Source organism: Halichoerus grypus, chromosome 9 (genome assembly GCF_964656455.1).
Source record: "Halichoerus grypus chromosome 9, mHalGry1.hap1.1, whole genome shotgun sequence".
In the NCBI taxonomy this organism is placed as follows: domain Eukaryota; kingdom Metazoa; phylum Chordata; class Mammalia; order Carnivora; family Phocidae; genus Halichoerus; species Halichoerus grypus.
In genome coordinates this window covers 37,326,454-37,343,858 of record NC_135720.1, presented here as the reverse complement: position 1 = coordinate 37,343,858, position 17,405 = coordinate 37,326,454, and the positions used below count along the sequence as shown (strand labels likewise).

At 41.9% G+C, this 17,405-nt stretch overlaps 1 protein-coding gene and 2 long non-coding RNA genes across 8 annotated transcripts in view; 1 reads left to right on the top strand and 2 right to left on the bottom strand.

The window, feature by feature from the left end:
• Positions 1-1,261, bottom strand: part of LOC118545989 (uncharacterized) — a 334,610-nt gene extending 333,349 nt beyond the window's left edge. For 2 of the 4 annotated variants that reach the window (XR_013441128.1, XR_013441129.1), the window contains exon 1: positions 978-1,259. This is a non-coding gene — a long non-coding RNA (uncharacterized LOC118545989). Of the gene's footprint in view, positions 1-977 lie in introns of all 4 variants that reach the window. The other 2 variants (XR_013441131.1, XR_013441130.1) reach the window with 2 other exon arrangements.
• Positions 1,262-1,614: 353 nt separating this feature from the next.
• HEY2 (hes related family bHLH transcription factor with YRPW motif 2) lies at positions 1,615-12,631 on the top strand. 2 transcript variants are annotated; one of them, XM_036085464.2, is made up of 5 exons: positions 1,615-1,921; positions 3,885-3,963; positions 4,098-4,181; positions 6,427-6,508; positions 10,513-12,631. In XM_036085464.2, exons 1-5 carry the CDS (start codon positions 1,839-1,841, stop codon positions 11,196-11,198), a joined length of 1,014 nt encoding a protein of 337 aa, XP_035941357.1. In that variant the 5' UTR covers positions 1,615-1,838; the 3' UTR covers positions 11,199-12,631. The 2 variants fall into 2 exon arrangements, with proteins under 2 accessions (XP_035941357.1, XP_035941358.1); XM_036085465.2 differs by lacking the exon at positions 1,615-1,921 and adding an exon at positions 2,872-3,079.
• Positions 6,503-10,727, bottom strand: LOC118531440 (uncharacterized). Of its 2 annotated transcripts, XR_013441125.1 has the most exons (3): positions 10,593-10,727; positions 8,736-9,340; positions 6,503-6,802 (listed from the first exon to the last, which is right to left on the bottom strand). It is a non-coding gene; the product is annotated as an uncharacterized LOC118531440 (long non-coding RNA). The 2 variants fall into 2 exon arrangements; XR_004915190.2 differs by lacking the exon at positions 6,503-6,802 and having other exon boundaries at positions 8,490-9,340.
• Positions 12,632-17,405: the final 4,774 nt, after the last annotated feature.

Sequence of the window (17,405 nt, the reverse complement as noted above, 5' to 3'; positions counted from 1 at the left end):
GGATGAAACGTTTTGGGTTTCTGTTCACACGGTTATTGCAGGCACCGCGGCGGGGACCGCACAAAAGAGACGAGGGCTTGTGGGGAAGGGGGTTTTGTGTTTTAATGAGGGCTTAACACGCTGGCTGCAAGTCCTTCCCGCTCTCCCCCGCCCAACCCCCGCCCGGGCCCAGTCTTTTCCCGACGCATCCTTTCCTCTCCGCCTCCCCGCCCCGCGCCGGTCTTGTGTGGGGACAGAATGGAGTGTCAATGGGACGCCCTAAGCAGATCCCTGGAAAATCCGGAATCCGTCCGTGGCGGACGGTTATGATGAATGACAGACGCCCCTTTCTCAAAGCCTTTTCTCCTCCACTAAAGAAAGCACGGAGCTGTCCCGGAGCAACGAGTCTCCGGACCGCGACCAACCCGCCGCCCGCCTCGCGGTACAGCGGCTCCGGGCCGTGCGAGCCCACACCGCCTCTCGCGCTCGGTCTGCTCAGCTCCAGCCCTCGCTGAGGCACCTTGGCGTAGCCTGTTCAAGTACTGCAACACACGCGAAGAGCCGCTAGAAAACATGTGTTGAAAGCACTTCTGTAGTTTTTACAACCCACCTTGTCCAACGCTCTAAAAACTGCACACGAATTCGTACTTTAGAAAACAAACTGAATTTCCAAGCGCGAATTTTTTCACGTTCAGAATTCTCATTAACTCTACCGCTACGACTGCACACACCAAGGGGAGTGGAGAATTGCCATCATCTGGATAATCCAAGCCCGAAAAACTCGAACTTGAAAAACTACTAAAATTGTGTCCTGAAATACCTGCGTCATTGGTCTAGTCTTTCCTGCCACCAGAGCGGACACAACTCCGGCTCACGGTCTACTCAGCGCAGTCTACTATCCACAGCCCCCGTGGCCAGATGGAAATAACTGATTTAGAGCAAATCGAACGTCACATGGTAGCCGGGCTCAGACCCTCAGACAGCCAGCAGTTAAGTACCTGGTCGGGGAAACTCACGTCCTTATCTGTCCACAGCCCAGAGGCCGCGAAAGCAGCCTCGGGAGTTGCCAGGGAGAAAAGCAACTTTGATTTAAGGTTTTCAAAAACCCCAGAGGGCAAATGTGACCCTCAGGGTCAGCCAGTCAGCAGTTTTGGTCCAGACAAGGGACAGCCGAGTGGGGCGGTTCGGTTAAGCCACGGCGCCTCCCAACGTCACTACACGCTCGCTCACACTCAGCCACGCGCTTGGGGTTATTCTTTAAACACAAGACAGAAACTTCACCGCCAGACTGTGGGGGGGGGGGTGCGAGGGAGGGCCGAAACCCGAGGTCGGGAGCCCGCCCCTCTACGGTCCTCCCCCGCCGCGCCCGCGGCCACGTCCGCGTGCTGCCCTAGCTGGAGCTATCAACCTCGCGCTCACGCTCGCCGCTGCCTCTCCCGCCTGCGCGCAGCTCCCGGACCCTAGGTGCGCGGCAGCGTTCCCACGCCTCCGCAGGAGGCTCGCCGCGAGCATTGGCGAGCGCGGCCCCGCCCCTCCGCCCCAGCCAATCGCAGGCCACGCCGACCCGGAGGAGGCGGAACCCGGCGGGGCGGCGGGGGCCTGCGCGCGGGAGGCGGGCGAGGTGGCCCCGCCCGCGCGGAGGGGCGTGGCCGGCGCCGGTTCTTGCGGCCGATCCCGGCTGCGGCGTGGGAAAGAGCCGCGAGGAGCCGACCGCGCCGCCGCGGGAGCCGCGCCTTCCCGGACCCAAAGAGGGAGGGAGGAAGGGAGGAAGGGAGGAGGCTGGCAGGGCCCCTGGGCGCTGCGCCCCGCTCCGCGTTGGTGGCTCGGGCTGGGCTGTGCCCCACGCCGTCTTCGCCGCGATGAAGCGCCCTTGCGAGGAGACGACCTCCGAGAGCGACATGGACGAGACCATCGACGTGGGCAGTGAGAACAATTACTCGGGGTGAGCGCGGGCTCGACGGGAACTGCCCGGAGCCCGAGGCATCGGGGAGCTTTGTGCGCGAGCGGCTCCTTGGAAGTCCCGAGGCTCCTCTCCGCGACGTCCTAACGAAGCGGGGAAAGTTTTGCCCGGGAAACTTTGAGCGGTGGGCGCTCACGGAGCGTGCGTTGGGGTGGGGCGGGGGATGTCGGTTTTCACACCAGGGGTGGGGCGGAGAGGAAGGGGGACGCGACTGAACCACAGCGCAGGAGTTGGCGAGGGAGGGTCCCCGGCTGTCAGCGTTGGGCGCGCGGACAGGCAGGCGCTGGCGACGGGCGACGCCCCCGCCACTGAAACTGCGGGAGCACTTCCAGGATAGGCCAGGCGAAGAGAGAAACAGATTGATATATATTTTTTTTTATTTTTCAAGAGTCTAAAAAGATGATTTGCCTTTTGGGGAAATTAAAGCAATTTGCAATTTTAAGGCCAAGTAGGTTGAGCTTTCCAGGTTGACTATGTGTGAGTGGCCTGACGGGAGAGTGAGTGACAGACGTAAGGATCGTTTCGGGCATAGATCATCTCTTTGACTGCTTGTTCTTAAGTCTGGAAAAGATCGGGGTCGTGATCACAGAAGCCAGACCTCTACTTTCCAGTGACAGAGGGAGATTACCGAGGCATTTTAATGCCAAGGCGGGTCAAATGATAATTGCTTCTAATTGGCATCCCCACAAGCTCCTTAATTATTTATCTGCAGCTGTCACTCAAAGAGCAAAATTCTTCCTACCTTTGGAAAACTGGTTTTCTTTCCACATCGTTATTCTAATAAGTACAAACCAAAGCGTGAAATCGGCAACAGCAGAGATATTTACATGAAACGTTGCTTGCGAAGGATCTTTTTAATTATTAAAGTGTGCGTCATCTTAAAAAATGAGATCTGAAAAACAGAAGAAGTCATGTGAAAGGCGAAACCAGTTGGGATGGGGTGGGACTGAGGGGGACACTTAATTCAGAAATAAGATCCAGAAGTGAGAAGGTGAGGTAATAAGAACCTGGTGTGTGCAACAGTCCTAAAATGAAAGAGAACAAATAACAGGAATCTGGAGAATTTGAGAACATAAAGAAGCATAGTATCCATGAATTATGAAGAGAAACATGTACAAACTAGAAAGGATGGCAAAAGCTGTAAGTGACAAAATAATGATTTGATTGAACTTTCAATACAAAATATTTTTTCATTAGTAAACTCAAGATGGATTGTAGCTTCTAGAGGTTTAAGCTTAGGCTGAAGACTAGGAGATACCTACAGTTTCATTTTCAAAGTAAAACATTTACCTAGCGGTTGATCTCATTTTAATTTCCCTATCAGTGGCATATTTAATTTGGGGCATTCTTTTGGAAGATTAGTATACAAAACATTACATTTGTCATTTTTTTTTCCTGTTGTGAGATATGACTGATTGAAGTTTTGAAATAGTAAGATAACTTCTGTTTATTTTGAAGATTGCATCTAGGGACAACAGTTTGACATGTGATGACTGTCTATCTGTTTGATAGTGGTGCTAAACATGGCCTTTATTTTAAAATAGCTTTGCTTTGTTTAGTGTGTCTGACCGGAGGTTGGAGGAGGGATGCTATTAGAGATTAGTTGATTTTTAAGAAATTTTTATGAGTGGAACTAGGAAGTACTAATAACTGACTTCTCACTCTGACCGCTTGTAAGTTTTTCACTGCAAGACTTAAAAGTTTAGGGATGTTTTTGCAAATGGATTTGGTGTCTGGATGACTTGTTAAAAAAGGGGGGGAGGGCATGATTCTTACCTGAAAGTAGATATAAGGACTGAAAACAAAGTATGTTAAAAGTAAGAATTAAGAATAAACACAGAACTGAACTGTGCAATCACTCAATATTTAATGGATGCCATGAAGTACCCAGAAGAAACCATTGTTATGTTAACGCAGCACCTGACATACTGTTCCTATTTCATAGGCAAAGTACTAGCTCTGTGATTAGATCAAATTCCCCAACAACAACATCTCAGATTATGGCAAGAAAGAAAAGGAGAGGGGTATGTGATTTTTTTTTTCTTTTTATTTCATGTAATGCAGCCTAATGTGTAACAGTTGTATTCTTCCATTAAGAGTAAATTTAGCATTTGTGTATTCATAAACTTTTGTTATTCTTTTGCTTCCTTTGGAATAGATAATAGAGAAAAGGCGTCGAGATCGAATAAATAACAGTTTATCTGAGTTGAGACGACTGGTGCCAACTGCTTTTGAAAAACAAGTAAGCTACCCTTACCCCTGACCACCCCACCAAAAGGCTCAAAAAAATCTGATTCTCTCATCTGGGAATGTGGGTTCTTGTTAAAGCTCATTAAAATAATGGTGTATGTGCCCTGATCTGGCACAGAGCAGCTATTGCAATAAAATGCTTTGTTGTGGCAAAACTATTAAAAACATAATCCATCATGAAGTTGAAAAACATTTCCATTCTTCAGCTTATTTTTCCCTTAAGGGTAACAGTGTTCATGCTTTCTCTGTTCTTTCTATGAAGACCAGTAGTGGTTTTGTTTAAAACTGAGCTGTATGTCGTACTCTTTTAAAAAATATACCATGTGAAATTTCATTTTTGTGTCAAACGGTTAAAAAAAAAATGCTTTTTAAAAATAACCAAAGTCCAGGAAGTAACATCTCTAGCTCTATTTCCTATGATAATACCAATAAAATTTTTTTACCAAATCACTTGGTTTCATTTTTAATCCCTGGATTAATAGAACAGTGTTCTATTTGGGGCATCTTTTTGGAAGTTTGGTAAAAATAGAACTAGCCATAAATTTCCTTTTTCAGAATTCAAGGTATTCCTTTACAAAAAAAAAAAAAAGATTTTGCACACTTAGAAAAGGAAGAAGCCAAATGTTTAAATATTCCTTTGTCGTTTTGGAAAAGTTTTATATCTCTTGCCACAGTGGCTAATAGCACAGATTTCTAAGAGCATCTTTCAAAGAATATGGCATCGTATGCTATTGAAAATACTTTCAATTTAATTCAAATAGGGTATAAGGCAGCAGTTGTTTGTTTATTTTGTTGTTTACTTCATGAACCACAACCATACAGCAAGCCCTACAAAGCCCTTGGAAATTATCCAGAAACTGCAATTTTGTTATTTGTCACTTTCACTAAAACTACTGTACATCTTCATGGAGATACTGCAAATTGACAGAAGTACAAGATGTAATATGCTCTTGATTGTACATTTTTGAGAGAAAAAAGATACCTGTGTGCTGAAACTGCCTTTGATAAGCTAAATGTAATATGGAAATTGTAGTTTTGATTAGTAACATTTTCAATGACAATAGGCTGAAAATGAAAATATCAGTAATTGGCATTTTCACTTTGAGTACTGAAATCTCTGCAGTTATGAAGAACAGTTTGATTTTTTTTTCCCCCCTTAGTTTGTTAGGGTTTTTTTCTTAAATGTCGACTTAAAACAAACCTTAAAAGCAAACCTCAGTTGTTTGGCAGTTAGTTACCATAAACACAGGCTTTCCCATTTGCCAAGCTTGGCTACCAATCCTAGTTAGCTGGCCCTGACACAGTATGATTAGAAGAGTGTTCTTTCTAGCAGTTTAAATAACTCTGGCACTCTCACCATGTACAGGGTGCTGATAATTTTCACAAAACAAGTAGAGCATAGGAACCTGAAAAAAACTTCAGTTTCCTTTTCAAAAAGACATATTGATTTAATTATTTAGCTTTTCCAGGAAATTAGCAGCCACCCACAGTCCTCTGAGGCAGTTCAAGGTGGCACATCTGTATTTCAGTTGGTTTCCAGAGGTTGCTTGATTTTAAAAAGTAGGACATATAAATATATTTCCAAGATATTTTATTAAGAACTATTTTAAAGTGTTCAAATATCTTTAAGCATTTCTGATGCTCACTAGATAGGTAGTAAATTATGCTTTCTTGTTTAGGATATTGGGACTCACAGTGACACCTGCTGGTAATTTTTGGGAAAAAAACCCTTAAAAGTCTTCCCTTTTTTATTTTTTGTTTCTGCTTACCAGGGTGTGCCTTAAAGACTTATTAGAACTTTTTATTTTTGAAAAATCTAATTTGCTAAGATCCTGTCTCTTTATCCTTCAGAGTGGGATTCAACTGATCTAGAACTGCAGCATTATATAAGGCTATTAGATGTCCCCTAATGAAATAGAGGGTAGAGATTGGATGCAAGGTTTGAGATTTTTGCGATTATAATTGTTTTAGTGGAGTGATCTTAGGAGTATAATTATTCTTATGATTAAAAAATTGTTATACCTTTTAGTCTTTAAAAGATAAATTGGCCAATATCTGTCATTAGGTGTGACACAGTAATTATTGTTTACATGTAAAGTTTGCAAAGAACTCAGATGTTTCTGTGAAAAAATTTAAACTTAGAATTTTCTAATGAAAAGGAATATTGAAAATCCAGTGTAAAATGTTCCAATTCAGTTTCCATAGAACTTCTAAGACTTTATTATTTGTTTATATAGGGATCTGCAAAGTTAGAGAAAGCCGAAATACTGCAAATGACAGTAGATCATCTGAAGATGCTTCAGGCAACTGGGGGTAAAGGTAAGTAGGTGACTTCATTTTTACCCTCTTGCCACCTCTCTCATTTTTCCCCCTAAGATTATAGGAAAGTCATAGTTGAACAGTTCTTTAACAAGCTGAGATAGGAGGTCCCAGATTAAAGCTGTGGAAATCAATGCTAATGGCAGGATTGAACTCGTGGGAAAGAACTTCCGGAACAAAAGAAGCACTTGACCCTGGGCTTGTGTTTGCTTTCATAATACTGTGGGAGTAAAGCTTCATTCACAGCAGCCTGGTCAGAGATTTGTTTGGGACCTCAGGAGCACATGCTGGCGTCTGTACAGAAAGACAAAACAAACACGCAAACATCCAAACATAAACAGGAGGTTAAAGGCTATCTTTTTCTCTTCTTCTTTCTCGTCCTCTGATACCCCAGAAATCAAGACTAGGACTCAACCTAATGCAGCCATTCCAAAGGAATTGACTTTAGAATTACCTTCACTGTTTTCAGATTTTGGTTGATCTTGGGTTTAGACCAGACAGAACATTTGAACTATAGGTAGTGAATCTCTGTACTGAAAACTATTAATGGAGCAGAGTCATTCCTGCAGAGAGCAAGCAGGGACAGGTATCCTGGGCCCAGGGCCCTGGAGAGATGTCTTCTGTACTAGATAGTGATTTAGGAAAGAATCATCCAGAGGTCAGAGATGGACCCCTCATGTCACGTTAAAAATAGACTTGCAATCCTGAAAGCTGTAATATTCATTCAGATTTCATGATCCCTCTTCTCACACATTACTCAGACTTGATTTTGCCCTTTAGTATCTTTTTCACTCTTCAAGCAGGCCTTTGCTAGTCACCTTCACCAAGAGTCTTTTGTTATTTAATGTATTTGACAACTGGGTAGGGAGAGACTACCACCATGAGGGCTAAGTGCTGCCCTCCACCCTGGCAGCTTCTCTGCTCAGCATTATCCTTTCATTACATAGTATCACAGTTTGCCGTAGATCAGAGCAGGGGCAAGGCACTGGAGGGAAATAGCCGTTTACCAATTGCTGTGGAAATACTTCAGTGTTTAACTCCAATGTGACCATACTGCCAAGGACCTGTGGAACATCAGCCCTGGCCTTACTCTCTTTTACCTGTATCAGGTGTGCGGGGAGGGGCGGTGATCATGTAAAGAGAAGCCCCCATGGTTTGACTAAACCTCAGTTGCACCTTCTCTAGAAACCATCCTGAATGGGTACGGAATTATGATTTCTTATCATGAAAATTAACCTTCAGCATAGGATGCAAAAACTCTTACATAATAGAGAAGAGAACGGGATGAAATCGTAGAAACCAGTGATCCAGCCTAGCTTGGCCATTGCCTTGCCTTTAACCCACGACAGAAGTGCTCTGCTGCACTGTGAGGCCTACACTAGCATTCTGAGCTCTAAAGCCCCTGCAGCCCCATGATTTTGATTCTGCACCTGCCACCTCAGGATAGTAGACTGATTGAGTTGGTGATGGTGCAGGAATAGCAGTCTGACTGTTCTGCCTCCTTTGGTGTTGTTCACAAGGCTAAGAATTCTTACCAGGGTTTCAAATATTTGGCATGAGCTATACTTCTAAAGAGGAATACTGTTCTTATGCCTTATTGTAAAAACTAAGTTCCATTCTTGGTTGCTATTCTTGGCTACCTGAACAGCCCTAAAATTCATCCCAGAATAGTTTATGAACAGATATTTCCAAGCAAGCTCCGTACAAGTTGCCTGACGGCCAAGTCATCAGAGAGGTCATCGCACAGGAGGAAGTATGGGCCTTGAAGAGGAGGGGTTGGCAGTGGGGGCTCACATCATCCAAGACTCCCAGCTGCTGTGGGGCCTCACAGTGTAGTGGTGAAGGACACAGACTCTGCAGTTGGGTTGCCTGGTTTCGAATCCTAGCTCGGCCGTATGTTAGCTCTGTGACCTTGGGTAAACTACTAACCCCTGCCGAGCCCCAGTTTCCTCATCTGTAAAATGAGGACAGTGATAGTGTCTACCTCACAAGGTTGTTGTGAGTTTATTCACTTAAAGCCATACATTAGTGATGGCACAGAGGAAGTGATATGGACCCATGTGCCTTCATTATTGGCCCAAGATTATTCCTAGGGGACAGCTGCTCGTCATTTTCCTCTGCATTCAGCAATAGAATAGGAATTACACAATTTATATTCCTTAATACGCAACAGAGAACTCAGCCATATATAACAACACAAAGCTGGCAAATCACAAATTTCAATCACTTTGTGCCCACTCATGAAAATTCTTGGAAGCCCCTGGGATTCCCGTTCTGTTGGTCCATTCTTTACAGTGTGTCTTGGTACTGCAGTGTCTTCTAAAGAGAATTTAGTAGAGTAACCTAAATTTCTAGATCCCTCTGTGTTTCTGGACTCTGTCTTCTGTTGGATTACATCCATCCTTCTCTCATGAAAATTAGAAGCCTGATCCTTCTCTCATGAAAATTAGAAGCCTGAAAAGCCCGACAAAGAACGCTGAGGGTTCTCATGTGAACTCTTTCTATGGAGGCGTCTTCTTCAGGAAGAGCTTTCTCTCTTAATCCCAGGGATTTTGTTGCTATCTAAGCTGAAGTCCTGGGATGATAACTATTTCTGTTGCTGATCTTCCACATTTCATGATATTCTCTTATATCAGCTTTGTGCTGTTATTGTTACTGTTTTAATGGTGTGTATTTTTGCCCCAAATATCTTTTTGAGACTTCCATATTTCTGTTGATATAATAGCTTTAGGAGTTTGAATATTGTGACTTCTATTTTCCAAAGTGCTTTGATTACACAATAAGATGGTTTAATTTTTAGTAGATGATAAATGAAACAGGTAAGACTTGGATCTGCAGAAACATGAAAAAGATAATACATTAAATGCCTTAGGTAAAAATAACTTTGTAATATTTTTCATTTCTGTATACCCATATCCCAAAGCTGAATAAATTTTTAATTTGAAAATTGCTAAAAAAAAAAAAAGTTGCAAATGAGAAAGAATCTGAAAAGGATACATTTGTACACATTAGAGGTCACTCATTTAGAGTGGTGACATTTCCCCCAAATGTCTGATTATTATTCTACCCTAAATTGGCACTGATAATAATGATACATTACTATTTTTTATCTAATGTACTACATTTGGATAAAAAGGGATTCTCATAAATGTGACTCAGCTCCAGCCATTTTTATGGTTGTAACCTTAGGTGTGGGAGGGGCGTGGTACATGCATAAACACTGAAAAATTAACAGTTTTTTCTTGGGTGGATGCCAGGAAAATATAAGCTAACCAGTAAAGGAAATTCGGGAAAATGCATTTCGGGGAAGTGAGGAGTTATAGTAATCTCATATCAGTAAAGCAGCCTTATATTGCCTGATAGAAAAATAAGATCTTCAAATTAGTAACCCCCAAATTAAAAAAAAATTTTTTTTTGTTTTCATCAAATTTTTCATACAATTTGCTAAAAAAAAAAAAGTCAAGAAGCATTTATGAATTTATTAAGAGATTCTAGCACATATTTAAAGAAAGTCCTCAAGCTGCTAAGATGCATTTCATATCTGTTACAAATGCCAAGAGTGCGGCTGTTTCAGAATAACCCTTTAATCTCCACCGCATGCGACAGAGACAGAGGGACTGAAATTCTGTACGACCGTGAAAAAGTTTACTAGGGAATTTCACTATCCCACAGTACAGAAGGAGAGGCCCCCCTCCCTTGTTTTTTTTAATGGAAGTATTGAAACACGGATGTTCTTAATTACTTTTTCCCCACTGTGATACTTAGTTGCAAGAACTGTAGTAGATAGCATTGCTCGTGTTGTCACTCATGTGAATTGCAAAGTATACTTTCTTCGGTAACAATTACTACCAGAAATAACTGGCAACATTTTCAGAAAGGGTCGTCATTCTCCTTGACTCTTCGGAAGCACAGAGGGAAGCACAGTCGGTGGTTACTCATAGTCACTGTACCGCTTTCTCTCGCTCCTCCCTCCCGCCCCCCCCCTTGCTCCGACCCCCCCTCAGGCTACTTTGACGCACACGCTCTGGCCATGGACTTCATGAGCATTGGCTTCCGGGAGTGCCTAACGGAAGTGGCCCGGTACCTGAGCTCCGTGGAGGGCCTGGACTCCTCCGACCCCCTGCGGGTGCGACTGGTCTCTCATCTCAGCACGTGTGCCTCGCAGCGGGAGGCGGCGGCCATGACGTCCTCTCTGGCCCACCACCACCATCCCCTGCACCCGCACCACTGGGCGGCAGCCTTCCACCACCTCCCCGCGGCCCTGCTCCAGCCCAACGGACTCCACGCGTCCGAGTCCACGCCTTGTCGCCTCTCCACCGCTTCGGAAGTGCCTCCTGCCCACGGCTCCGCCCTCCTCACGGCCACGTTCGCCCACGCCGACTCCGCCCTTCGGATGCCGGCCACGGGCAGCGCGGCCCCCTGCGTGCCGCCTCTCTCCACCTCCCTCTTGTCCCTCTCCGCCACCGTCCACGCGGCCGCGGCCGCGGCCACCGCAGCGGCGCACAGCTTCCCTCTGTCCTTCGCGGGGGCCTTCCCCATGCTCCCCCCTAACGCAGCTGCAGCCGTGGCAGCCGCCACAGCCATCAGCCCGCCCTTAACCGTGTCGGCCACGTCCAGCCCGCAGCAGACAAGCGGTGGAACAAACAGTAAACCTTACCGACCCTGGGGGACAGAAGTGGGAGCTTTTTAAGTTTTCACTGAACTTTTTGCAATGGTAACCGAATGTCCTTCGTTTCCGAGTCAGCTTAAACCTCTGCACCCTGAAAGTAGCCATACAGATGTCTACAGATCCACAAAGGAACAATAAAGCTATTTGAGACACAAACCTCACAAGTGGAAATGTGGTATTATCTTTTTTCTCTTGTTTTGTTTAGGGCAGCTTGGTAACTGACATCAGAAACTTCTGAAAACTTCACACTTGTATTCATTTAGAAGTTTCCTGGAAGATATATGGACTGTATCATCCAGCAGTGCATCAGTATGTCTGAATTGGGGGGGGGGGGGGAAGTCCTGACTGGATTCTCTTTAAACTAGATGAAAAAAAAAATATTCGTGTTTCATAAGTGCCTGAGCTAGTAAAGTTTTCTTCTGAATATATAACATTGCACAGGTAAAGAAGAGCGTAGAGGTTAGGTTAAGAAAGGAAAGGGACAGAAGTCTTATATTAGGCTGCAGACATTTTAATACAGTGCCAGAGAAGAGTACTCTGTTGAAACCAACAGGTTTTTATTGGCCAAAAGGATTGCTGAAAATAATTCTCAAGTTGAAAGACCTAGTTTTATCTTAGTTTGCTTTCTTTGTACAGACTTGCCTGCCAAGTGGTGACATTTAGCAATGCATTGGTATAAGCAATTACTCCATCAGTGCTCAGATTAACAACCATTTCTGCCCTGCCTGCAAGCCCCCAGGCACTTTTTTCATGGCTGAAAATATGGTGCTTCTTTATGTAAACCATGCATTTATATAGAGAGTGCACCTAAAAGCAGTTGCCTACCATGTGCCCATTTGATTCATGCCAACTTGAAAATTCTCCAGTTTGTAAAAGTTTAGGTTAATTTATTGTTTCATTTGGACTATTTTTACATACTTACCCCCTTCATTTCATCCTGATAATGTGTAATATCTATTCTTGTCACCCTTTGGGAAAAGTTGCATTTCTGGAGGTGATGAGACAGAGATAGAGCATTGGGAAGAGAAAAGCCACGATTTTTAAAAGCTCTTTGTCAAGCTTATGATTGCATTTGATCCCAAATCAAGATGAATGTATGCAATGGGATGTACATAAATTATTTTTGTTCATGCCTAGACTAGTGCTACATAATGGTGTTTTTCTTTTGTTTTTTTTATTCTGTTTAATGACAAAGTAATCTCTTAATACATTAAAATTGAGTACATGAGATTTTATGTTCGAAAGATAAAGACACAGCATGTATTATTATGCACTTCATTTCTCTGCTGTGTGGAGAAAGCAATAAACATGAGAATGTTAAACATTATGCAAAATTATACTTTTTAAATATTTGTTTAAAATTATTGTACCCAGTCTTTTTTGCATTACTTTGTAACCTTTTTCTATGCAGAAGTCTACATATCACTAATTAAATGAAGTCCTTTTTGACTATTTTTATGTGGATGAGTTGCTTTGCAGAATGGAAAGTTGACATGAATTTCAAGCAAGGCCTTCTTTCATTAACAGTTTAAGCCATGGCTTTTCTTTTTCTCTTTCAGAGTCATTTAATATAATTAATATAATTCACAGCTTGCCTGAAAATAACATTTATCTGAGCTTGTAAATCAGTTAAGCATAGGCGGGTATGACATTATTGGAGACAGGAAGTGATCAGTTTCGTAGGCCTTTTATTCTTAACCATGGTTCTTGGAAAAGTGCAAATATAAGAACTCCAAATAATGGTAAACTGAACCTAGGATAATAAGCTAGAATGTGTCATACATTTTGTAACTCAAAAACGTTTGTAGAGGGTTTTTAAAACATCACATGCATATGTGATAAGCATATACATGCTTCTTGATGATAAATCCTCCGTACCTACCTCAATGAAACTTTCTTTTGATGCTGTAGAAATTATGCACATATCTCTCCCTCTTCAGTGAAGCCTAGAAGAGATTATTTCAGTTGCTGAAGCTTTTGGGCCAAACATAAGAAAAGAATAAAAAAAGAATGTTTTTTATTCATATCAGTTATCCTCACAGTTAAAGGAAAGAGTGCGAGGTTTCTTACATTATTTTAGTTTTGAAAAGTTACATAGTTTGTCTAATTTTTGTCTATAAGTGGTTAAAAAAAAATGAGCAAAAACAGATCACTTTGTTCCTCCTGCCTGTAAGTTCTGTGGTTATTGTATCTTCAGTTAGCTCTGATGGAATTAGGTAGTAAATAAGAAAATGAATTTAGTAGTATTTGAAGTTTGCTTTTTAATCATGATTTGTGGACAATAGGCATAGAAATAATTCTTATTTTAAGATCTAATACTGATTCTGTGCCTGTTGTAATGTCAGCATTCAAAGAATTTCTTTTCCTTTTTTGGAATGTAAACCATTTTAGAGATCAGGAATTTTTATTTTTAATTTTGATTAAATATTTTAAGATAAATCCTCTTTCTTCCTCCTTTCCTCCCTTTCTTGTCCTTTTTGTTTTTTCCTTATGTTTTTTCTTTCTCAGTTACATATGGGTTGTTATTTTTCCAATTAAATGATTAAAATATTTGCAAAACAAATTGCTACATAGTTGCTAAAGGTTGTCATAGTTCCTAAAGTTAACTGTTGTCTGTAATTTTGGTCATGTGAATTTAATTGTTTCTTGATAAATGTTTCACATCCTCAGCTGTTAACATCATAGTACACTGTTAAAAAACAAAATGCAACTAAGTAAATTTAAAGACCAAATTGGCTTTATTCAACAATTCATGAATTGGGCAGCATCCCATCTAGCAAATAGAAAGGAGTTGGAAGAAGCCATACGAAATGGAAGGCTTTTATAGGCAGAAGGGGGCTGAAAAAGGAAGTTTGTAACAAAGAGTGGATTGTTTCAGGCAAGGTCACCTTCCTTGGGGGTGGGGGGTCTGTGACACAGATGACCTCACTGGTACTGATGGGTTAATTCCAAATTGACTGGTTAAAGGTCACTGCAATTTGGTTAGATAGTAAGTCTTGGTTTGCTGATGTGGGGCTTGCACAAGTGACTCCATTTTGGGCCTGTTATTTCTTTTTAACAACTGTTTCCCATCGCAGATCCAATGTTTTGTGAAAGTGGTGTCCCACCTTTAGGTGTGATTAATTTTCATGTTTGGTCCCAAAATAGAAAAAAATTAGTTTTTATGGTCCAAGGGGAAAAGAACTTTTAAAAGTTTAATTTGTGGGTGGCTTTTATTTATGCCAGAGTTAGTCCCAAAATTAATTCAAGGGATTTTTGGTAGGATAAAAGGAAAAAGGAACATTTTTAGAAATTTCATTTTCCCCAAATGTTAAAAGCTATATGCATACCTAATGTTAAAAAACAAAGGAAACAATTTAGCCAATACAAACAAACTGTAATACTTCATGAAGAAGTCTCCTTTTGGAGAACTGCAAAATAGGGCGGAAGGCAGGGAGATTTTATAGGATAAAGAATAACAAGGAAGAGAAAAATGGAAAATATCTGATTGGCAGGGTTACACAATCAACCTTGTTTAGGGTGAGAAGGCCCAGAGTTGGCCTGGCATTGGGGGATTGGCTAACTGGATATACTGCATTTCTGGTCAAGTGGAACATGTACAGGGACTCAAAAGTTAGCTAAAGTTCCATTTGCTGATATAGCACCTGGGCAGGAGCAGCTCCATCTTGGGCCTAGAAATGTATTTCAGCGCTAATTAAAACACAGTTCTGTATTTCACATCAGTGAACCAGAAGGTATTTATTGAATAACTACCAATTTTAAGTGTGTACATGTTAAGTTTCGAAGGGCATGCAGCAGCACATGCAAACGCGCTTCTATCGCCCGAGAGTGATCGGTATGGCTCACTCTCGCTATTCACAAGGGCCCTCAAAAGAAGGAGGTGCCATGAGAGTGAGGGTTTCTGAGAACTAGTTGGAGAGGCTTGTTGGTCTCTTTGGGATCTTTTGCTACTGCAAATATGGTAATCCTATCATTTGAACAAATCTGAGGGATTTTAAAGTAAGTTGAAACATAAAAAAGGCCAAATATTAACTAGAGTGATGGCCCTAGTGACCCACATGTACATATGTATCATAAATCTTAATGAAGCCTTTTGGATTATCTTCTGTATATAATCATCTCGTTCCTTTTCCAATCATTACATGGATTCAGAGTAAGAGTAATCACCTTAGGTTATCATCACAAAGCAATTTCCTTAAGTGTAAGACTCCATCAGTTGCAACATACACTATTGGCTTAAGGTCAGTTTTTAAGGAAAAGAACCACCACAACAGAATATTACCTATTGAACATAAGACATCCCAATTTCCAGAGTGTAAAAATGAAAAAAAAAAAAAAAAAAAAAGGTACATCTTGGATCTGAGGCAATAGTGTGGTATAATAACATACTTCAATGCAATTTTAAAAATCCATGGCTAGGGCGCCTGGGTGGCTCAGTTGGTTAAGCGACTGCCTTCAGCTCAGGTCATGATCCTGGAGTCCCTGGATTGAGTCCCGCATCGGGCTCCCTGCTCGGCAGGGAGCCTGCTTCTCCCTCTGACCCTCCCCCCTCTCATGTGCTCTCTCTCTCTCATTCTCTCTGTCTCAAATAAATAAATAAAAATCTTTAAAAAAAAAAAAAAATCCATGGCTATGAGGTGTCTGGGTTAAGCATCTGCCTTCAGCCCAGGTCACGACCCTGAGGTCCTGTGACCGAGTCCTACGTCCGGCTCCCTGCTCAGTGGGGAGCCTGCAGCTCCCCCTGCTTGTGTGCTCTCTCTCTCAAATAAATACATAAAATCTTAAAAAAAAAAAAAAAAAGTCCATGACTAGAGATGTATAGAGATTAAAATGTGTCTGACTTAGCTTACTTTAAAAATACCTCATCAAGATAGGGTCCTAGTCAAATTATGAATCTGGGTTGGCTTTGTAAGCTTAATGAGCTAAAGATAGATATATTTTTGAAGCTTTTCATGTTTTTATTGCCCAATGGGACTATTCCCAGTTCTGCATTTTGCTGAAGAATGGAGTTTGACTTCCCCTTGTAATTCTTTTAAGATCTAAGCAATAACTGAGGTTGTGAATATTTCAGCAACTAAAACAAAGCACTACAGCAAATATGACATCATAAACTGTGACTACAGCTCAAATTCTTTGGAAGGATAAGTCTTTGAACTCAGATGGGAGAATTTAAAAGAAAAAAAACCCCTTAGCTTATATCGATGATCTTGTATGAGGGGCCAGAGGCATATGAGAAATGGTTCCCCAGGTACCAGGTGGTACTTTCTCCCTCCCTTTCAACTTCAAAGGAACAGACAGGAATGGGTTTGGTCAGGGAATTGGGTCCTCTGCTATAACTAAGAACTGGTACCCACCTAAGTCACAGGTCTAATAAAGAAAACATGTTAATACTAACTGCAAATATTGTTCAATTGTTCTCTGTGCTTAATTCTATGCTAAGTGTTTGAAATCTGTTGTCTCATTTAAGCCTTGTAACCGTCCTATGGAATGCATATATTATTATCTTTGCTTCGCATATTAGGAATTGGAGAGTAAGAGGTTAATTGCCCAAGGTCACACCTAGCAGTTTGAGCTATGACTCAACCCAGGCTTGTCTGATTCTTCAACCCATACCTTTGAACCTCTAGGCTATGGCTTTTGACACTGCTTTTTCAGACTCAGACTAACCAAGAATATTTCAACCTGCCTGGAATCACTTTGAATTATTGACAAGAGTAAATCTGTCTATCGTATTAGCATAAAAGCCTCTACCATCTTACCCTTTTAATATATGAAAGGATTTTAAAAAAGAATAACCCCACTTTATTCCATCATACAGCATAAAAGGAAATAGTTTTGGCAGTTTTCTAGTTTTAACTTTCAACTTTCAAGCAGGTCATACCTACCTTACCTTAATCAGTGAGCTTGACCCTCAGTAATGGCTACCAAAGAATATCCTATAATCTCATTCAAGGTGGTTGGCAAAAGCAAAGCAAAATGGTGAAGTGTTAAGACGAGGTGCCTGGGGACTCCTGGCTGGCTCAGTTGGAAGATCATGCAACTTTTGATCTTGGGGTTGTGAGTTTGAGCCCCACATCAGGTGTAGAGATTACTTAAATAAATAAAAACTTAAAAAAAAAAAAAAAAGATGAGGTATCTGAGTAAATTGAGTTTGAAAAGAAAATAAAAACCCCCAGTCTCCCACTGGATGTAAAAGAGGTTGTGGATGGGGGGTGGGGTGGGAGAGAA